At 45.9% G+C, this 16,941-nt stretch overlaps 1 protein-coding gene across 5 annotated transcripts; it reads left to right on the forward strand.

Annotated features, from left to right (window-relative positions):
• The first annotated feature begins 431 nt into the window (after positions 1 to 431).
• zbtb44 (zinc finger and BTB domain containing 44) lies at positions 432 to 16,729 on the forward strand. 5 transcript variants are annotated; one of them, XM_023816291.2, is made up of 6 exons: positions 432 to 810; positions 6,787 to 7,869; positions 8,304 to 8,388; positions 9,402 to 9,553; positions 10,657 to 10,957; positions 13,842 to 16,729. In XM_023816291.2, the coding sequence occupies exons 2-6, from the start codon at positions 6,828 to 6,830 to the stop codon at positions 14,161 to 14,163; spliced, it is 1,902 nt and encodes a 633-aa protein (XP_023672059.1). In that variant the 5' UTR covers positions 432 to 810; positions 6,787 to 6,827; the 3' UTR covers positions 14,164 to 16,729. The 5 variants fall into 5 exon arrangements, with proteins under 5 accessions (XP_023672059.1, XP_023672060.1, XP_023672061.1 ...); XM_023816292.2 differs by having other exon boundaries at positions 432 to 692; XM_023816293.2 differs by lacking the exon at positions 432 to 810 and adding an exon at positions 835 to 1,429.
• Positions 16,730 to 16,941: the final 212 nt, after the last annotated feature.

The raw sequence follows: 16,941 nt of genomic DNA on the forward strand, positions 1-16,941 counted from the left end.
AAACTGCGTAAATATGATTGCATTAAGTGTAAAAATGAATTTTTAACAAAAGACAAACACCGCTAAAATGTTTGAACGCAAAAATAAATGAATGTATTGTTCCAATGTGTAGCAGTATTTTAAGGTCATGCTCCTAATCTGTCCGTACATGCACAAAGTAACTTAAAGTAGCCTATAAGTTAGATGCGAAAAAAACAGACAACATGTGGTTGTTCATTTGCATGGCACTCACTACTTCAGAGCAAGGCAATTTGCACCTTAAAAGAGCATGTATGTAAACTAACAGAAGCGCTGATTTGTAAAGACCGGGCACCAGTTGTACTCGCGTTATTGTTAATGTCATCGTGTGGCACGACGCGGCAGTATGACTGTAGAGCTGCAGGTATAATTAGAGATACATCATATTCACAGTTACTTTCCGGACTGGTTGCCTGCGGTGCGCGTTGGTACTGGACTGTGAGGCGCATTGCATTGTGGGACAAAAATAAAGTGCAAAAAAATACCAGTAGAAGGGACAAAGAAGAAAGACGAGACGGGAAAGGGTGGAAATAAACTTTTCTTCCCCCCTTCTGCCAACAGTCGGCCGCCCATTCGTGCATATTTACGTGGGAGCTGTAGCAGCGAAGGTGCCGCGGCTGGAAATGGGAGTTTGATCGGCGGGGGAGAAAGCAGCGCGGAGCCTGCGTGCTAACGTTAGCTATACGCCCGCCTTCACAGCCGAGTCGGCAGACCCCCTCCCCGGGCGCTCGGTCCAGCGGCAGGCCGGATCTCATTTCTTCCTTCTTCTCTTTCTCTTTTTTTTAATTGGAGGTAAATATCGCGAAGCCTCGTATCAGTCTAACGGCGGACGTCTCGGCACCGACCGCTGTCTGTTATTTGTCATATTTCGTGGCTGCCTCGCGACATTACTAGGCGTCTGTCAGCGGCTAGGTAGCTAGCGAAGTGTCGGCGGAGAGAGACCCCCCCCCCGGGGGGACGCGCGGCCGCGGCTGGCCGGCCGGCCGGGCTTGGCAGAGCGGGTGACGGTTTTCTGGAGTCGCTATCAGCGTTTTTGCTTGGCGTGAACTTAAAGACACCCGGCCGGATGTAAACATTCCGTCGGTGGCGGCTAACTGGCTAAGTGCGCCGCGGTCCTTATAACGTCTGAGATCCAGCTGCACTCCCGTTTTACGGGAGAAAGCAAGAGTTCCCGAAGTGCGCTAGTCAGTAATTGCTGTGTTTTTGTTTTTTTTTTTCTCGCTTATTAAAAATGCCCCGTGCGGCCGTAGCTGCGCGTTAAAGGCACTGTAAACAAAGTGGAAGGGGGCTGTGCTGAGAACCCCGCCCCCCGAAGCTGCCTCCGAGTACAGCGGCTAGGTCTCCGTGCTGCCCGGAGTCGCGCCGCTTACGGTCAGCCTTTACGGTCACAGCCGCCTCGTTTCCGGTTAAAGTGGGTCTTGGTTTCCATTTGAACTTAAACTTCCATTATAGTTAACGTGAACTACGCTGTTTCCAGGCAGGGCTGCCACGTTTATGGTCACAGTGAACCGTACGCTTTATAGTCAAAGGCGGCCCGTTTACAGTCAATGCAATGCTGTCACGTCTGTGTTTAACCTGGGTCGTATGGTTTTCAGTCATAGCTGGTCCGTTTATAGTCTGTGCTGTCATGTCTGTGTCTAACCTGGATTGTGTGGTTTTCAGTCATCGCTAGTCCGTTTACAGTTAGGGTTGTCACGTGTGTGGTTAACCTGGACCATAGTGATTCCAGTCAGATCTGGGCCATGTATGGTTAACGTGAACTGTACTGTTGTAAGTCAGCGCTGGAATGTTTATCATTAACAAGGACTGTACCGTTCCAATTTAGCGCCAGACCGTTTACGATGACCGCCTCCCACTCTATTTCCATTTAACCCTGGCCCGTTGACAGTTAATGTGAAATGCTCCTTCCCTCTTAACGTGAGCTGTTCTGTTCAGTGTTGGTTCATTCCTTTTAACAGGGATCTTTTCCTTCAGAGCTCCTCTGTTTACTTTCAACTCGGACCGTTCATTTTCCATTTGACATCATCCATTCCATCCAGTGGGAGCCTGTTCCATTCAGTAATAGACTTCTCTGTTCGGTATTGGCATGTTCCTCACAGCCTGGATTGTACCATTGCCATTTCCGCCCTGTTTCCATTTTACATGGCCTGTTCCATTCAGCATGGACCGTTCCATCTTTGTTTTATTCGGACTTTTCTATCTTAACCAGGACTGTTCCGTTTATCTTAAACATGCACCATTTCCCCTCAGAGAGGGTAGAGCCGTACACTTTGCCTGACTGGACGTAGCTGGCTGACATCATACTAGTGGTGTTTAATGGCACAGTTTCCACAGGAATTCCCCAAATAACTGTTGTGTCTGCTACCTAAGAGAGAGATCTGTAAAGTAATGTCAGCGATGTCGAGGTCTTAAGTTAGGAATAGGGTCATTGTCATTATCATTGAGTAGCAAGCAGATTGTAGCAGGTAGACTTGGCTTTTTATTTATTGGCTATGTACCTACAATAGCCTTTCTATTTCTACATAATTCAAGGCGTGTAGTATGTTATTTTTGGTTGTATAGGTGTATTCTCACATTCTCCAGTGTAATAAAAAAAAATAGGATTTTCAACTTGCCGTACAGGATTGTTAAATTTCTCAGTGGATTGCTAAAATTACCAATCCATAGCAGGTAGTGGGGGGGGGGGTATATAATTTTTACTCTAACCCCCTGTGTATTGCTACTAGCGTATCAAGGAATGCAGCCAGAAAATTGCTATTTTATTTTGTGTGCCTTTTTTTTTCCCCCTCAGGCCCAGGGGAACTTCTCTTAATCTGGTAATACACTAAACCAGTCTAGCCTACAGAACGGAGGAGGGGGAGAAAAACCAACACAGTAACGTTTTTATAACTGGCACCCTGAAACAAAGATGGGAGAAATTACCCAGCGGGAAAAAAGCAGCGACGACGGCATCTTAGGCTCAGCCAGCTCCGGTCGCAGAGACGGAGAGATTCTCTGGGCGACCCGGGGTCGTCATCCACAATCGGAGGCAGAGCGAGAGGGGTCTTTGCCAAGTTGTCACTTGTTTTTCTTTGGGAATAAGCTCCGTGTCGAGGCAGCCGCCAGACATAGCCCCTGTCCTTTTGTGGGCAAGGGGGCTGGTTTCAGTTGGGAAGGAATTTTTTCCCGTCATAGACATGCGCTGCTGATTCAGTGATCAGCTCTGTGACTTTAGGCACCCGGAGAAACAGGAGTGTAAGTGGATTGGGAGGGCGGTCATCCATCTCTGCCGCTGATTTGACTCCCCCCCCCCCCCCCCGAGAATCAAATCGGATGATGCAGATCTCAATTTCATTATTTGACCATAAAAGGCACGGTTTCACTATTTTGTTTTGTCCATAAAAGTGTTGGTTTCACTGTTTCTGTCCTGAAGTCGTCCCGTCGTTATTAATGACGCTTTGGTGTGATGCAAAGTTATTTTGAGGATTCTGGAGCTGGTAGTGGGCAGAGCAGACAACAGGTGTCTATTGTGTTTTCTTACAGCAGATTCTGTCTAAGTGGGGATCTCCAGTTTTGCTTTGCCCTTCCATGAGCTTATCACATACTTTCCTTGCCTCTTTTCCTGGGTAACATCAGTCCGCTTCTCATGATCGTGTTGTCAAACTTACTTTAAATTTTTTTTGTGAACTCAAGGCCATTTTTCTTTATTATTTAGGTAAATTTGGTTGTCTCATATTCTGGCATCACACCATCTGTTGTGTGGTTGGGTATCCGGTATTATTTTGGGAGACGGTGACCGCAGGTGATAGACAACTCTTTTATATTGTACTCTTTGTTTTGATTGCGACCAGAACAGTCAGACTTGAAGTCCTATATGCAATTGTGTTTTTCTATAACACAACAGGTATATTTTAAATGTTTTCCTATTTATATAGTTTGTTTTAACAGGCACACTGATATCAGAAATGAATGTTTCTTGAGTGATGATGTTGCAACTATGGCTGTATTTGTAGGTATGGCTGCCTTGTCACAAATAAGCAGCACGCTGATTTCCTCCTGGAAATGTTGGACATGTGTAAGGTGGTCCAGTTAGAATCCAAGGCTGCATTGCCATTGGTGTTCTCTTTGGGTGGGAGGGACCTGTTCTGGCTGCATTATTTACCTGTCAGGGAGTAAGAGCCAAAATCAGCTTGATATTTCACTGAAGAGAATTTTATGTATTTTATTCTGTTTCTTTGTGGTTGATCTTCCCTGAGAGTGGTCCTGGAGGGAGGGTGATCCATGGGAGGCAAAGTACCTTTAAGAGGAAGTGACACATTTGGTGAGGCAGCCATAGTTGGGGCTTTGAAGACCCCCGTCCTGTTTGGCTGTCACATAATGATTCTCTCTGGCTGTCACTGTTCATTCCTCACTGGCTAGTTTATGACTGGTATTTTACTGCTTAGCCAATACCAGGGCAACCCGCTATTTTGCCTGCCTATTTCACTGGTGTTTTAATGAGGCGGTTCAGGTTAAGTAGCTTCTAGAAGGCTCCAGTACAGCATGGCAAGTCTGCGCTCATTATTGCTGTGCTGCCTGCTACTACTTTCATGAAACTTCACTTGTCTGTATTATCTGCTCTGCTGAGCCCCCATTGTTAGTCTTGCGTAAACAGAACACTAAACGTCTGTCTGCGGTGTGTGAGAGCACAGCCCAATATGGACATTTTCTTGCACACTGGCAAAGATGAACGGAAATGGCTTCCACTCTGCCACTGATGAAGCAACAAAAGTATGCAGTGGAGAGTCTCTAAAACATGTTTACTGATTGCTGTTTATGATTACGATCTTCAGCAAATGGATGTACACTCACTGGCTGCTTTACTAGGTACACCTGTTGAATTGCTCAAACCAAATGTGTAATCAGGCAGTCATATGTCAGCAGCACAAGGTATAAAATCGGACACAATGCAAGTACAAATCAGGACCTTCAGATAATGTTCACATCAAACACCAGAATTGGGAAGAAAGGTAATCGAATGTGGCATGGTTGTTGGTGCCATCTCTAGGATTGTACAGAGAATGGGCCAAAAAAGACAAAATATCCAGTGATTGGCGGTTCTCTAACTGTAAATGCCTTGTTGATGGAGGAGGTCAGAGAAGAATGGCCAGACTAGTTAAAGCTGATGGAAAAGCAAAAGTTACTTCAGTAATCACTCGGTACAACCAAGTTATGCAGAAGAGCATCTCTGAATGCACAACACGTCAAGCCTTGAAACAGATGGGCTACTGCGGCAGAAGACCACACTGTGTGCCACTCTTGTCAGCTCAGAACAGGAAACTGCAGCTACAGTTGGAAAAGGCTCACTAAAATTGGACAATGGAAGATTGGAAAAATGTTGCTTGGTCAGACAATGGGTTCACTGTACTCAAATGGCCGCCACAGCCACCAGATCTCAATCCAACAGAGCACCTATGGGATGTGGTAGAACGGGAGGTTCGCATCGTGAAGGTGCAGCAGACAAATCTGCAGTAACTGTGTGATGCTATCATGCCAACATGGACCAAAGTCTCTGAGGAATGTTTCAGGCAGCTTGCTGAATCTATGGCATGAAGAATTAAGACAGTTCTGAAGGCAAAGGAGGGGCCCAATGCCGTACTAGCAAAGAGTAACTAAAGTGACCAGTGAGTGTATGAATCCCTTATAATAAACAATGAGTTCTCACATGTTGCTGTTTGAACTTGAACTATCTTTGCCATTGCTTGCAATTTGTTCATTGAATCCAGTGAATCTGTTAAGTGTCTTAACGTCACACCAAACGTCTATGACCAGCTTTCGTTTGAAGATTACTGAAGATGAAATATAAAGGAACCTGCCTGTTTCCACAATAAAATTTTAGGTTTCAGGAAAAGCGGCCACAGTTCCTCCCCACACGCATCAGGAAGTTCTGGAGAAGTACGGCACCACACTCAAAGAAGGCTGTCTCTGTGACCATCTTGTGGAGCATGTTCCTTACAGTAGGGCTGATGCTTTGACGAGGTGATCTTGCGAGAGCTTGCCGTGCTTTCTGGGTTTGACAGAAGACCCGGCCCACTTCCCTAACTGATTCGACCATTCTTTTCTGGTCAGACTGGGCTTCCCATTGTAAACCATGGTGCCGAGTCTGTCCCTCTTTCATAGCTTGGCACAGTTGTATGCGGCGGGTTTGTATTTTCTGGGGCCCCTCTCAAAAACTCACTTTGGGGCCCCCTTTAGTGTAATGACTGTTTGTGGCCAACAGGGGGGCCCTAAACATCTGGGGCCTCACGCAAGTACATGGTTTGAGTGTTGGTAAACGCTGCCACTGGTGGTTGTCACTGTCCATCACCAATTGTGACGGCTCCTTTTCAACTCAGAGTTGTGCCCTTCTTTGTCTCTTTGTCGATTTGCTGTTTTCTTGTTGAGCTGGGCCTTGGCTGCTGTGGATTTGATTTACTGTGTAAATCGTGAGCTCCTATATAACAAGGGTGACTGAAATGCCGCTATGTTTCGTGTAATTCATTATTTGTTTTTGCATGCTTATGGAGGCGTGGTCACTTGATGTATATAAAGATGTTTCTGCAGAACACACGCTTTCTGTCACATCGATCCATTTAATCTGTAAAAGTGAGTCCCTCTACACAATAAAGTCGACAAGCTTTGTTGCCTGTCATGATGAGACAGCCCATTTTTTGTGTTTCAGTCAGCAGTAGCACTATTATTTCTGTAAAAATAAACAATTCATCGATATTTACCTCTAATTAGCGTCATCCTTTGTCTTTTTTTAAATAGATAATCAGTGTTGCTGCATCTCTGTAGAGAGGACCTCAGAAATGGGCGTGAAAACGTTCACCCACAGTTCAGCCACCCACAGTCAGGAGATGCTGGAGAAGCTCAATGCCCTACGAAACGAGGGCCACTTCTGCGACGTCACCATCCGGGTGCAGGACAAGCTCTTCCTGGCGCACAAGGTGGTGCTGGCCTGCTGCAGCGAGTTCCTGCGCAGCAAGCTGGTGGGCCGCCCAGACAACGACGACAAGGTGGTGCTGGACCTTCATCACGTGACGGTGAGCGGCTTCACGCCGCTGCTAGAGTACGCCTACACCTCCACGCTCTCCATCAACACGGAGAACATCATCGATGTGCTGGCCGCCGCCAGCTACATGCAGATGTTTGCCGTCGCCAGCACATGCTCCGAGTTCATGAAGTCGAGCATCCTGTGGAACGCCAGCGGCGGTGGTGGGGGCGCGGCGCAGGAGAAGGCACCGGACGCCACACCGGAGGACGCTGCCGGCTGCACGCCGACGCCGCAAGACGGCAGCCTTTCGCCAGTGTCATCCGAGTGCAGCGTGATGGAGCGCGCCATCCCCGTGTGCCGCGAGTCCCGCCGCAAGCGCAAAAGCTTCATCGTCATGTCTCCTGAGAGCCCGCTGAAGTGCCCTGCCTCGCAGGCCGCCTCGCCACAGGTGCCGCACCCGTCCTCGTTCCCAGACGCCGGCGTGCAGCCGGTGGACTCCTCCCTGGCCTTCCCCTGGACCTTCCCCTTCGGCGTGGACCGCCGGTTCCAGTCGGAGAAACCCAAGGTGCCGGGGAGCCCCCACGGGTTGGAACAAGGCGCCTCTGCCACCGACGTGGCCCGCGGCCTGCCCGACTACCTGGCCTGCGAAGGGCCCAAGACGGTGGTGGCGGCATCTCCACTGGCGGGAGAGGAGGACGTTCGCGTCAAAGTGGAGCGGCTCAGTGATGAAGAGGCTCACGAGGAAGCATCACAGCCCGTCAGCGCCTCTCACAGCTCCCTCAGCGACCAGCAGACCGTCCCCGGCAGTGAACAGGTCCAGGAGGACCTTTTAATCAGCCCCCAGTCCTCCTCCATAGGTGTGTGTCCTTCTCCTCTAACTTTGACACCAGTCTGAGTGCACATTCATTTTCAAGAGCAGATTCTCCTGCCAGTCCATTTTTTGTTTTTTCTGTGATGAGGCCTAAAATCGGGGCTTACTCAACATATGTTACAGTATTGGGAACCAAAACTCAGTCAGTCCTCATTTAATCCAATGAAGAACTTTAGAATTCTCTAAATTCACAGAAATTTTCTTGAAAACGTGTTGTGGACTGAGTGAGTTTTGGAAATTTGCTCTTCAGTTAGTTACTTATTCATTGGTTGCTAGAGTCTGGAGCATGGCATAGTAATAGATAATGTCAAGGGGATATGTGGGCAAGTTGAGGCCCCTTAACATGTGTTGAGGAAAGCACCGTCAGAGAAATAAGCGCATATCAATGAAAAGCTTCTCCTTGTTCATTTTTTATCCAAGGTTCCATAGATGAGGGTGTCGCGGAGGGCTTGCCTTCCATTCAGGGCACGTCCAACGCCAGCGGCCACGCAGAAGATGATGAGAGGTAATATTCCAGGCTTCGCTCCCCATCTCCTTTCTCTCTCTCACCCATACCGACCAAACGTCAAGCGAAAGCCGGTGCCACCAAGGAGCTTTTCCTTAGCCGGTGTATCACTGTGTATTTGTTTGCATTTCTCTGGCTCGGTTACGGAATAAAAAATATCCCCGTGTGAGTAGGTGGATGCGTTTGCAGTTTCGTCTGGCGCAAAGCTAGCGAGGATCCCGCTGTTGGCTAAACAAAAGGGAATTCGAGCACGGCCAGGCTGTCGCGTAGCGGCTGGTGAGGGACATGTGCCATTTCAGTCTTTCGTCCGCGATGTAGGATAGAACGAGCACGCTGTTTGTTTAGAAGGGCCGGTCTGGTGTGGTAATCACACAGCATGTAATCCTCAGTTAAGTCGTACATGGTTTACCATAGATTATTGCATAGCTACGCTGTGAAGTAATTTTCATACATTCTCTTATGATAACGAGGATCCCGAATTAGCTAACAATGTTTTTGGATTAGTGTTTGAGCAGTGAGCTATAGCTCTGAGGAATGGCTCCGTTAAAAGAAGAGGTATGATTTACTCGCAGTATTATAGTGAATAGAACACAATGGTAGCAGATCTTTATAAGACCGTTAAAAATCGCTATCAATATGGCCGGTATGTTTGGGTAGCAGTGTTGGGTTGAGAGTCTAGGGTTGAGGGTTCGAATCCTGCCTCTGCTTGGTATGCGTGGAGTTTGCATGCTCTTTATGTGTTTGCGGGTTTCTTCACATTTCAAATAACTGGATATACAATGTATATAATTCTTAGGTTTTTCTATAAATGTATTGGGCTCAGCCTCCCCCATGGCTTGCCAGCCTTTTCTCAAACATCCACCGATATCCTGCAGGGAATCCTTGAAACATTTGGGAAAGACACCATGAGTCATTAAATGGCTCAGGCTGTATGGAAGAGCATAGTGCTTCTCGGGCAAAACTGACGCTGCAGTAACACCCCCCCCCCCCCCTCCCTGTCTCTATTCCCGCAGGTTAGAGAATGTTCAGTACCCCTATCACCTGTACATAAGCCCCTCCACCAGGCCCGGAACCAATGGCCCAGACAGGCCGTTTCAGTGTCCCACATGTGGGGTCAGGTTTACGCGCATCCAGAACCTGAAACAGCACATGCTTATCCACTCAGGTAGGTGGGAAGTCGACTCAGCCTATCAGAGGAGGCGAGGGATGTGCGCTTGTCACTTGTCTGATTCTGATTCGCCGTTTTATTTACCAGCATTGGGAGGCAGGTTTAGGAGGCGTGGTGTTAAAAAACATTCTGGGACATCAGTTAAATATTTCTCAGTAAGTCTGAGGGGTTTAGCAGAATCTGTGGGATCTGAGCCCAGGTTCCGCAGGGTGTGTTAGTGCTTATGTGGCTCCTGGCATTCCAGTACCATTTTAGGTCTAGTGAACCCTGTTTTAGATTACAGGGTTTGTTAAGTTGAAGCTGTTGTGGACTTGAGTGCATAAGGGTCATTCTCACAAACTTGAGAATTTTTTGTGAAAAAAAAGTTACAATGAAATGCAGTGTTTTTTTTTGTTTGCGTAGAGGACTTGCCGTCACCTTAACTTTTTAGCTATTTTAAAATTGTCATATGTTGCTCTGATTTAATTTTTTTTTTTTTCACCGTGTTCCCCCACAAATCTCATTACCGTAACAGTTCTGAGCTCAAATAAGATTTAAAGTGTTTTTAAATTTTTCATCGTTATTGCATGTAACCCACAATATGCAAGCAATTTGTATGCTGCTCAATTTCTTTTTGTTAGCTTTGTCACTTTTTTCATTATCTCTGTAATGAAAATCTTTTGGATTTTTGAAAGACTTGTTTATTATAGTAATAAATTGTAATATTATGAAATTGAATAACTACCCCAGTAGCAAAATTGACAGATTCAACAATGAAGTTGTGTAATTTACAGGAGCATAGTTAGAAATTATGGCCCCCCTCACAAAATGTCACGTTAGGCCCCAGACTCGGGGAGGCACTTCGAATATGAAGAAATTTGGGTCCCATGGTAGATAGAATTTGCCAGGGAGGGGGTCCCCTCAGTTGATTTTGCTGGCTGGGAGGTTTTGGGTCCCATTCTGATTTTAAAAATGCGAGAGAATCAGTAGGTTGTGGTAATGAGTTAGTGAGAATGACCCGTAGGTGGCTCGCGTCTGGAAGAGGACGTCCCCGCCGGAGGAGCTCTGAGCCAGATACGCCAGCCGCTGACACCCCACCCTTCGCTCTCCCTGTCCCGCAGGCATTAAGCCCTTCCAGTGTGATCGCTGTGGGAAAAAATTCACAAGGGCCTACTCGCTTAAGATGCACCGTCTGAAGCACGAAGGTAAACGCTGTTTCCGGTGCCAGATCTGTAGCGCCACTTTCACTTCCTTCGGTGAATATAAACACCACATGAGGGTGTCCCGCCACATGATCCGCAAGCCGCGGATTTACGAGTGCAAAACGTGCGGCGCCATGTTTACCAACTCCGGCAATTTAATCGTACACCTGAGGAGTCTGAACCATGAGGCGTCAGAGCTAGCAAACTACTTCCAGAGCAGGTGAGGAGTTTGTTAAAATCCCCCCCCCCCCCACCCCTTCTGTCAACCTCCCCCAACACACACACACGTACTGCACTAGGTCAAACATCGGGCCTCATTTAACACTCGCACTCTCTGTCACTGTACAGGCATGTCCAGATATTTAGTAGCATACTTACACATGATCTGTTAGTGCTCTGCCAGCAGGTGGCGGAGTGGTAAAGGTGTAGGACTGGAAGGTTATTCTAATTGCTTTCCTTCTGATTTTAGAGCCCTGGTATCTAACCTTAACATCAGCAATGGGGCATCATTATCGTTAGCATCTCTGTTCACTAAGTCCTGTATCATGCAGTATTGCATAGAGTTTTATTAATGACTGATGACTGTAAACCAGGGGTGTCAAACTCCAGTCCTGGGGGGCCGGAGCCCTGCACATTTTTGGGTTTCCCCTAATTACCACATCGCACTTGAGCTGAAACATTTGTGGTGGAACAGGGAAAGAACTAAGCTACACAGGGCTCTGTCTCCCCAGGACTGGAGTTTGACACCCCTGCTCTAAACTGTTTAAATCTGTGGTTTTCATTTGATGCTAATGTGTTTTTTTCATGGTAAATTTGGCAGGGGTTTGTTTTTCCTGCAATGTTTGGGTATATAAATAGTGTACAAATACCCTTCCTACTTCCTGAGTTGGTCCAGGGGTGATTTTTGCAGACCTAAATAAGTCTTCAAGGCTGTTTAGTGTGATGTGTGAAAGGTAAAAACACTGGTAAAGAATTCACAGAGAAATTGATGTAGGTTAATATACTGAATGAGCAAAAAGATCCAAATGTTTTTTTCTGTAAATTGATTAGGCATAGAAGTGTAGAACGCCTCTCCTGCCCGGAATCGGCTCGGCTGGCCCTGAAAGATCAGGGCATCCTTCTGCTACCGTTTTTATAAACCTGCTTCAAATCAGCAATGAACGAATCCAATAGCTGAGAGACCCGCCAGCCAGATGAGGCCCCTTCGTGAAACACAGTGCTGCTTAGCTTTGCTTGCCTGGCATTGCATCATCCTCAGGGCCGATTGCACTTCTGCTGGCATAATCTAGAACAGCTCCCTGTAGCCAGATTCTTACTCGGCATTCAAGTATCTTACACCAATCGCTCTTTATTGAAGCCGCTCTCCTTTTTTTGTCATCCGTGTCATTTAAGGTGGTTTTGGGAGTTACCAGCAACCTGCTAATTCCGTATTCTGTTGCACATAATTGCGTTTTAATATCTGAAGTCGAGAGGACCGGGGCTCATTGGATTATGGGAGTGCATTAAAGGGCAGGCATTATGGGAAGTATTCGGCTGGTTTCCCTCTTATAAGCTGTGAATAGGTACCGGGAGGTAAAATTTGGCTTTAATAAGTCAGTGTTTTATTTGGATACCGAATAAAGAGACAAAAAATTTCAAGTCATTATCTTGTATGTTTTTTGAGATCTGGCCATTGAGGTTCCCACTGACCGGATGAGTGGGGAAATCACTTTAATTTCCAAAGCATCTGTCCACCATTGATTATGGGATTTCGCTACAAATTTCCTGAAAAACTTCAACCTTTATTTCAGTTCCTAGTTTAGTGGAGGGACTTGTAGGCTTCTATGATAAAATTGACATTGAAATTGAACAATATTTTTGGTCGAAGCATTGAAATCTTGACTTTAATTTCAATGCTGTTTTTGCAAGAAATATGTATTTAAATGTGACACTTCTGCACAGAGAAATGAAAAGTTGAATCTGAATTATTTTAGGCCAGTTTTTACACTTTCCTACAGTCAATGCGTTTACCTGCCAGTACCAACTGTGAATAAAGCAAATCACAAAGTGTGTGCCCATGTTTCCATCAGACATCTCAGGGAGTGTTTTATGGTTTCTAATCCTAACCCAGGGACACACACACGATGGACAAAAGCTTGGCAATTTTGCATTTCTATTATTTTATCACGTTTCCCACTGTGATTGTCATGCTGCAGTTGGGCATCCCAAAAAGCCATGCTATGGCTGGGAGCCTTTGGAATTTGCTTACAAACAAAATGGAAACCTTTCAGCAAATTCTGCAGCCAGTGGAGATAAGAGAGAGGGATTGTTTTAAGCTTTAAGATCCCCACATGTCAGCAACCAGCTCAGTCTGGCACATCATCAAGCAAAGATTATAATTTTCATGCTTGACAGGCATCCTGCATCAGTTATTTATTAATTTTTTTTGGCTTGAAAAGCACAGATTGAACCGCTTAGTGCCTTCGGGCCTCTCACAGAAGTATATTTTTTATTGTTCATTGTCCACCCCCAGAGAGATCATAGAGAGGCTGGTCTCAAGCTGACCATTAACTGCAGCCCAGTCTTCAGCGTCCCTCAGACGCTGCACTTTTTTTGCTCCTTTTTTTTTTACAAAAGTGAAGACTGTCTGGGGGTCCCCAAGCACCAGGCTGAGAAACGGAGACTCCTGAGACTGAGTGCAGTAACGTCCTTCTGATAGGTTAAATATATCCAGTCGTATACACAGGGGTGGGGCCACCGGAGCATTGGGCCCAGCTGAAAGGTGATTGGTCCCCGGAGTGCCTCCTCCCCTGTCACTCACCGATTTAAGATGTATCGTTGGCTAATGAAAATGTTGGCCCCTCCATAAGAATTATGGTCCCTCTTATGCCATCCACCGTAAAGAAATCCTAGTTTTTTTCCTGCGATATGTCGTCAAAAATATTACTTGAGCATTGTGCTTGTAACTGGAGTGGTGTCTGATTAATAACGCTAATGTCGTATCCTGATTAACCACCCGCAGTTTGGAGCTAAGGTGATGCAGGATGGGGTCCACGTGCATCGCCCTTTAATCAGTATCTCCTCCCTCTGTTTCATCTCCCTCGGGTCCCACTCACCGCCGCCAGTGATTTCCTCGTGCCCGACTACCTGAACCAGGTACAGGAGGAGGCCCTGGGACAGTACGAGTTGGCGGAGCAAAGTTTTGAAGGCAACTCCGTCCAGATGCCGGTCATCTCCCAGGTCTCCTCCACCCAAAACTGCGAGAGCGCCTTCTCTCTCGCCCCCCCGGGCGCCCTGGCCGCTAAGGAGGTGGAGGAGGACGAAGAGGAGGTGGAGGAGGAGGAGACAGTGTCGGAAGCGCCAAAGACAAGCACTGGCAGCTCTGCGGAGACTCCCAAAGATGGAGGCTCCCGCATGGAGGCTCTGGCCTCGCTCACTATCCATTGACCCACGTCACCTCCCCCTCCCCCTTCGCTGCCTGAAGCCCTGCCCCCACCCCTTGCCCAACCAATGGAAAAGTGCCTGAATTTTGTTCTCTGTGATTTTAAGTAAAAAAAAACACCAAGGTGAGATTTAAATCCTGGCAAGAGCAACAAAAGGTTTTTGAGTTTTCTTTTTCTTTTTGCAGTTTCAAACTGGATCCTATGAGTGCTTTTTTTTTTACAGTTAAGTTAGGCTTATGTTTTTAGTGTTGCTTACAAACAACTGCTTGTAGGTTTTGAATAGTTTGACACTGATATTGTCGATGGTTGATAGTTGATGTTAATCGTGTGAGTACGTATGTGTGTGAATGTGTGTAACGTCCCTAAGAATATGAACCACTTACATTATATATAGAATATATATATATATATGTATGTGTGTATGTGTATATATATATATATATATATATATATATATATATATATATATATATAGTATACTGTAAGTGTTTAAAAACCTTTTTCTAGGTGAAACTTGAAATAGCCTTTATATTTACATGGCTCATGATCATGTATTATGCTCCTTATTGGTGTGTGACACAAGGATTGGCGGGGGGGGGGGCTTTATCCAGGGGTCTTTCCCTCCCAAAAATCTCAATTAAAGAGAAGCCAACTTCAAGCTAACAATAGCACCTGAAGGTCAAGGCGACTCTCTATGCGAACGACCCTCCCTTTAAGGGGGGGGCATGGCCTGACTGAACTGTGCTCAAGTGCCAAGCAGGTGCCCCCCAGCTCAGAGAACCTTTATCAAAGCGACAGTGAGGGGGTCCCTCCCAGCACCCGTCGGAGGAACACTCTCCCCCGCACCTCGGTTCACTCTCGGGGTTACCAGTATCACTGAACACAGCCCAGAGAAACACACCAAAAAAAAGCGTAACGTGTCTATAAATACGCTGTACACACGAATACACGTCCGCTCGCGTTGCCAAGTGGGCTATGAACACTAACCCTTGGACCTGCGTTGTCAGCAGGCAAATGCAGTGGGGTGATGAGAGTTTCGGGTCAGTCCAGTAAAGTTAAGCAAAACTGCCATTTCGAACAATCGTTTGTGAGCCCCCCCCCCCCCCCCAAGGGGACATGGTGCACGTACACCCTTCAGAAACTGACACTTTCCGGTGGTACTTAATGTTATTTCCACCATCATTCATTATTAACGAACCTGGCGGGCAAGGAGTCCTGACATTTCTCTCTGAATCATCAGTTCAATGCCTTCTTTCTCTGTGGTTGTGATGATGCATTCAGACCGGCTGGCTCTGCTCAACTAGCAGCTTACTGGCTGAAGAAGCATTCGAAACACTTGTACATCATTCAGATGACAGACAAGGGAAATGAAATGAGCTGTCGAATTACTTGTCTTCAAAACTTTTAAATTTGTCTGATATTAGCACCAAGTTATTTATACACTCGTATGCTGCTGTATGGTGATACTGTAAGACTTTTAGTAAAAGGAAATAAGTGCCCGAAATATTTGTGTTCTTCATTTGGACCTTTTTGTGTGCAATAAATAAAAAAAATATATATATGTAAGGTCTAATGCCAATTGTTTCAGAATTTCAAAAAGAAAGAATGTATGGTTTTTTGTAATAGTGGGCTTTGATAATGTGACTTTACTCGGATGAGAAGAGGTTGGAGATTCTTTCATTTCTGTGAAACAAGCCGCCTACGGAGAAAAAAAAAAAAAACGCACGAGTTTGCCGTCGCTCTCCCCTGAATCGTGACCGTGTGCAGTCCTTGTGTGACGCTGTGAAAGTGTTCCTGCCGCTTTTTGACGACCTGCTTCACGTCGGGGCTGTTGGGGCGGGAGAGACTGCCAGTCAGCCTCGGCTCCTGCAGTTATTATCGGCATATCTGCTCTTATCGCTACAACCTGATATCATTCAGCATGGGGAACGTTTCTTTTGTTACTGTTTTGTCTCCCCGTTTTTATAGATGTCGCTTCTGAAGTGTGAAATGTTTTCATCTCTTCAGATAACCTATCTGCTTTTTATATGTAATATACATTTTCTGGTTTATAGTGTTAAAAAAGAGAAACAAGTGTAGCTATTTGTCACTATATTTTTGTGAACTTTTGTATTTTAATTGCTGTTTGATTGTCATTTTTGGAAATTCTTATCAATGTGAGTACCCAAAAAAGGTCATTGGATTCTGAGCCTTATAGTGTTCGCTTTGTGACTGTCTGTAATGTATATATTCTTTATAGTTTTGGTAACCTGAAGCCTAGTTTTACTCGTATTGTGTGCCTTTTGATATATAATCTGTAGTTTATTTAAATGGTCTTAAAATACCGTGATACGATACAGAAAAGAATGCAACAGCCTGTAGTTTCCATAGTAACCTGGATTTGTTTTTAAAATTCTGTTTCTAGAGCATTCTTTGGAATCCAAACTTCGAGTAGAAAACCGACCTTCTGCATTCTTTATAACTATTGGATGTTTTTAAGCTTGCTCATTTGTGTTTTTTGCAAGAACATTAATAGGGGTGTTTTGTACAAAATTTAAATTTAGATTGTAAATAAAAGTTTATGCACCATGCCGCATGGCACTGTGTGATTACTATCGGAGGGGGGGATGAGTCACATGGGTGAGCCAGGTGTTGTGTAGGAGCTGCCCCGACTTGGCAGCGTGTACATTCACACCCCCCTTAAACTGCCCAGCCGTCCACACTCTCCTGCTCCTTCCATATCTAACTGTACTACAGGCTGGAAACTCTGCTCCCCTTTGACATAGCAAATGCCACGTCCTCT

This window comes from Paramormyrops kingsleyae, chromosome 18 (assembly GCF_048594095.1).
Source record: "Paramormyrops kingsleyae isolate MSU_618 chromosome 18, PKINGS_0.4, whole genome shotgun sequence".
Taxonomy (NCBI): domain Eukaryota; kingdom Metazoa; phylum Chordata; class Actinopteri; order Osteoglossiformes; family Mormyridae; genus Paramormyrops; species Paramormyrops kingsleyae.

Excerpts from the sequence above, each read along its gene's own strand:
- zbtb44 (XM_023816290.2), top strand. The coding sequence starts at position 6,531 with ATGCTTATGGAGGCGTGGTCACTTGATGTATATAAAGATGTTTCTGCA. Across the intron at positions 6,622-6,786 it reads GATCCATTTAATCTGTAAAA|ATAATCAGTGTTGCTGCATC; the intron begins GTGAGTCCCTCT and ends TTTTTTAAATAG. Across the intron at positions 10,958-13,841 it reads GCAAACTACTTCCAGAGCAG|TGATTTCCTCGTGCCCGACT; the intron begins GTGAGGAGTTTG and ends CACCGCCGCCAG.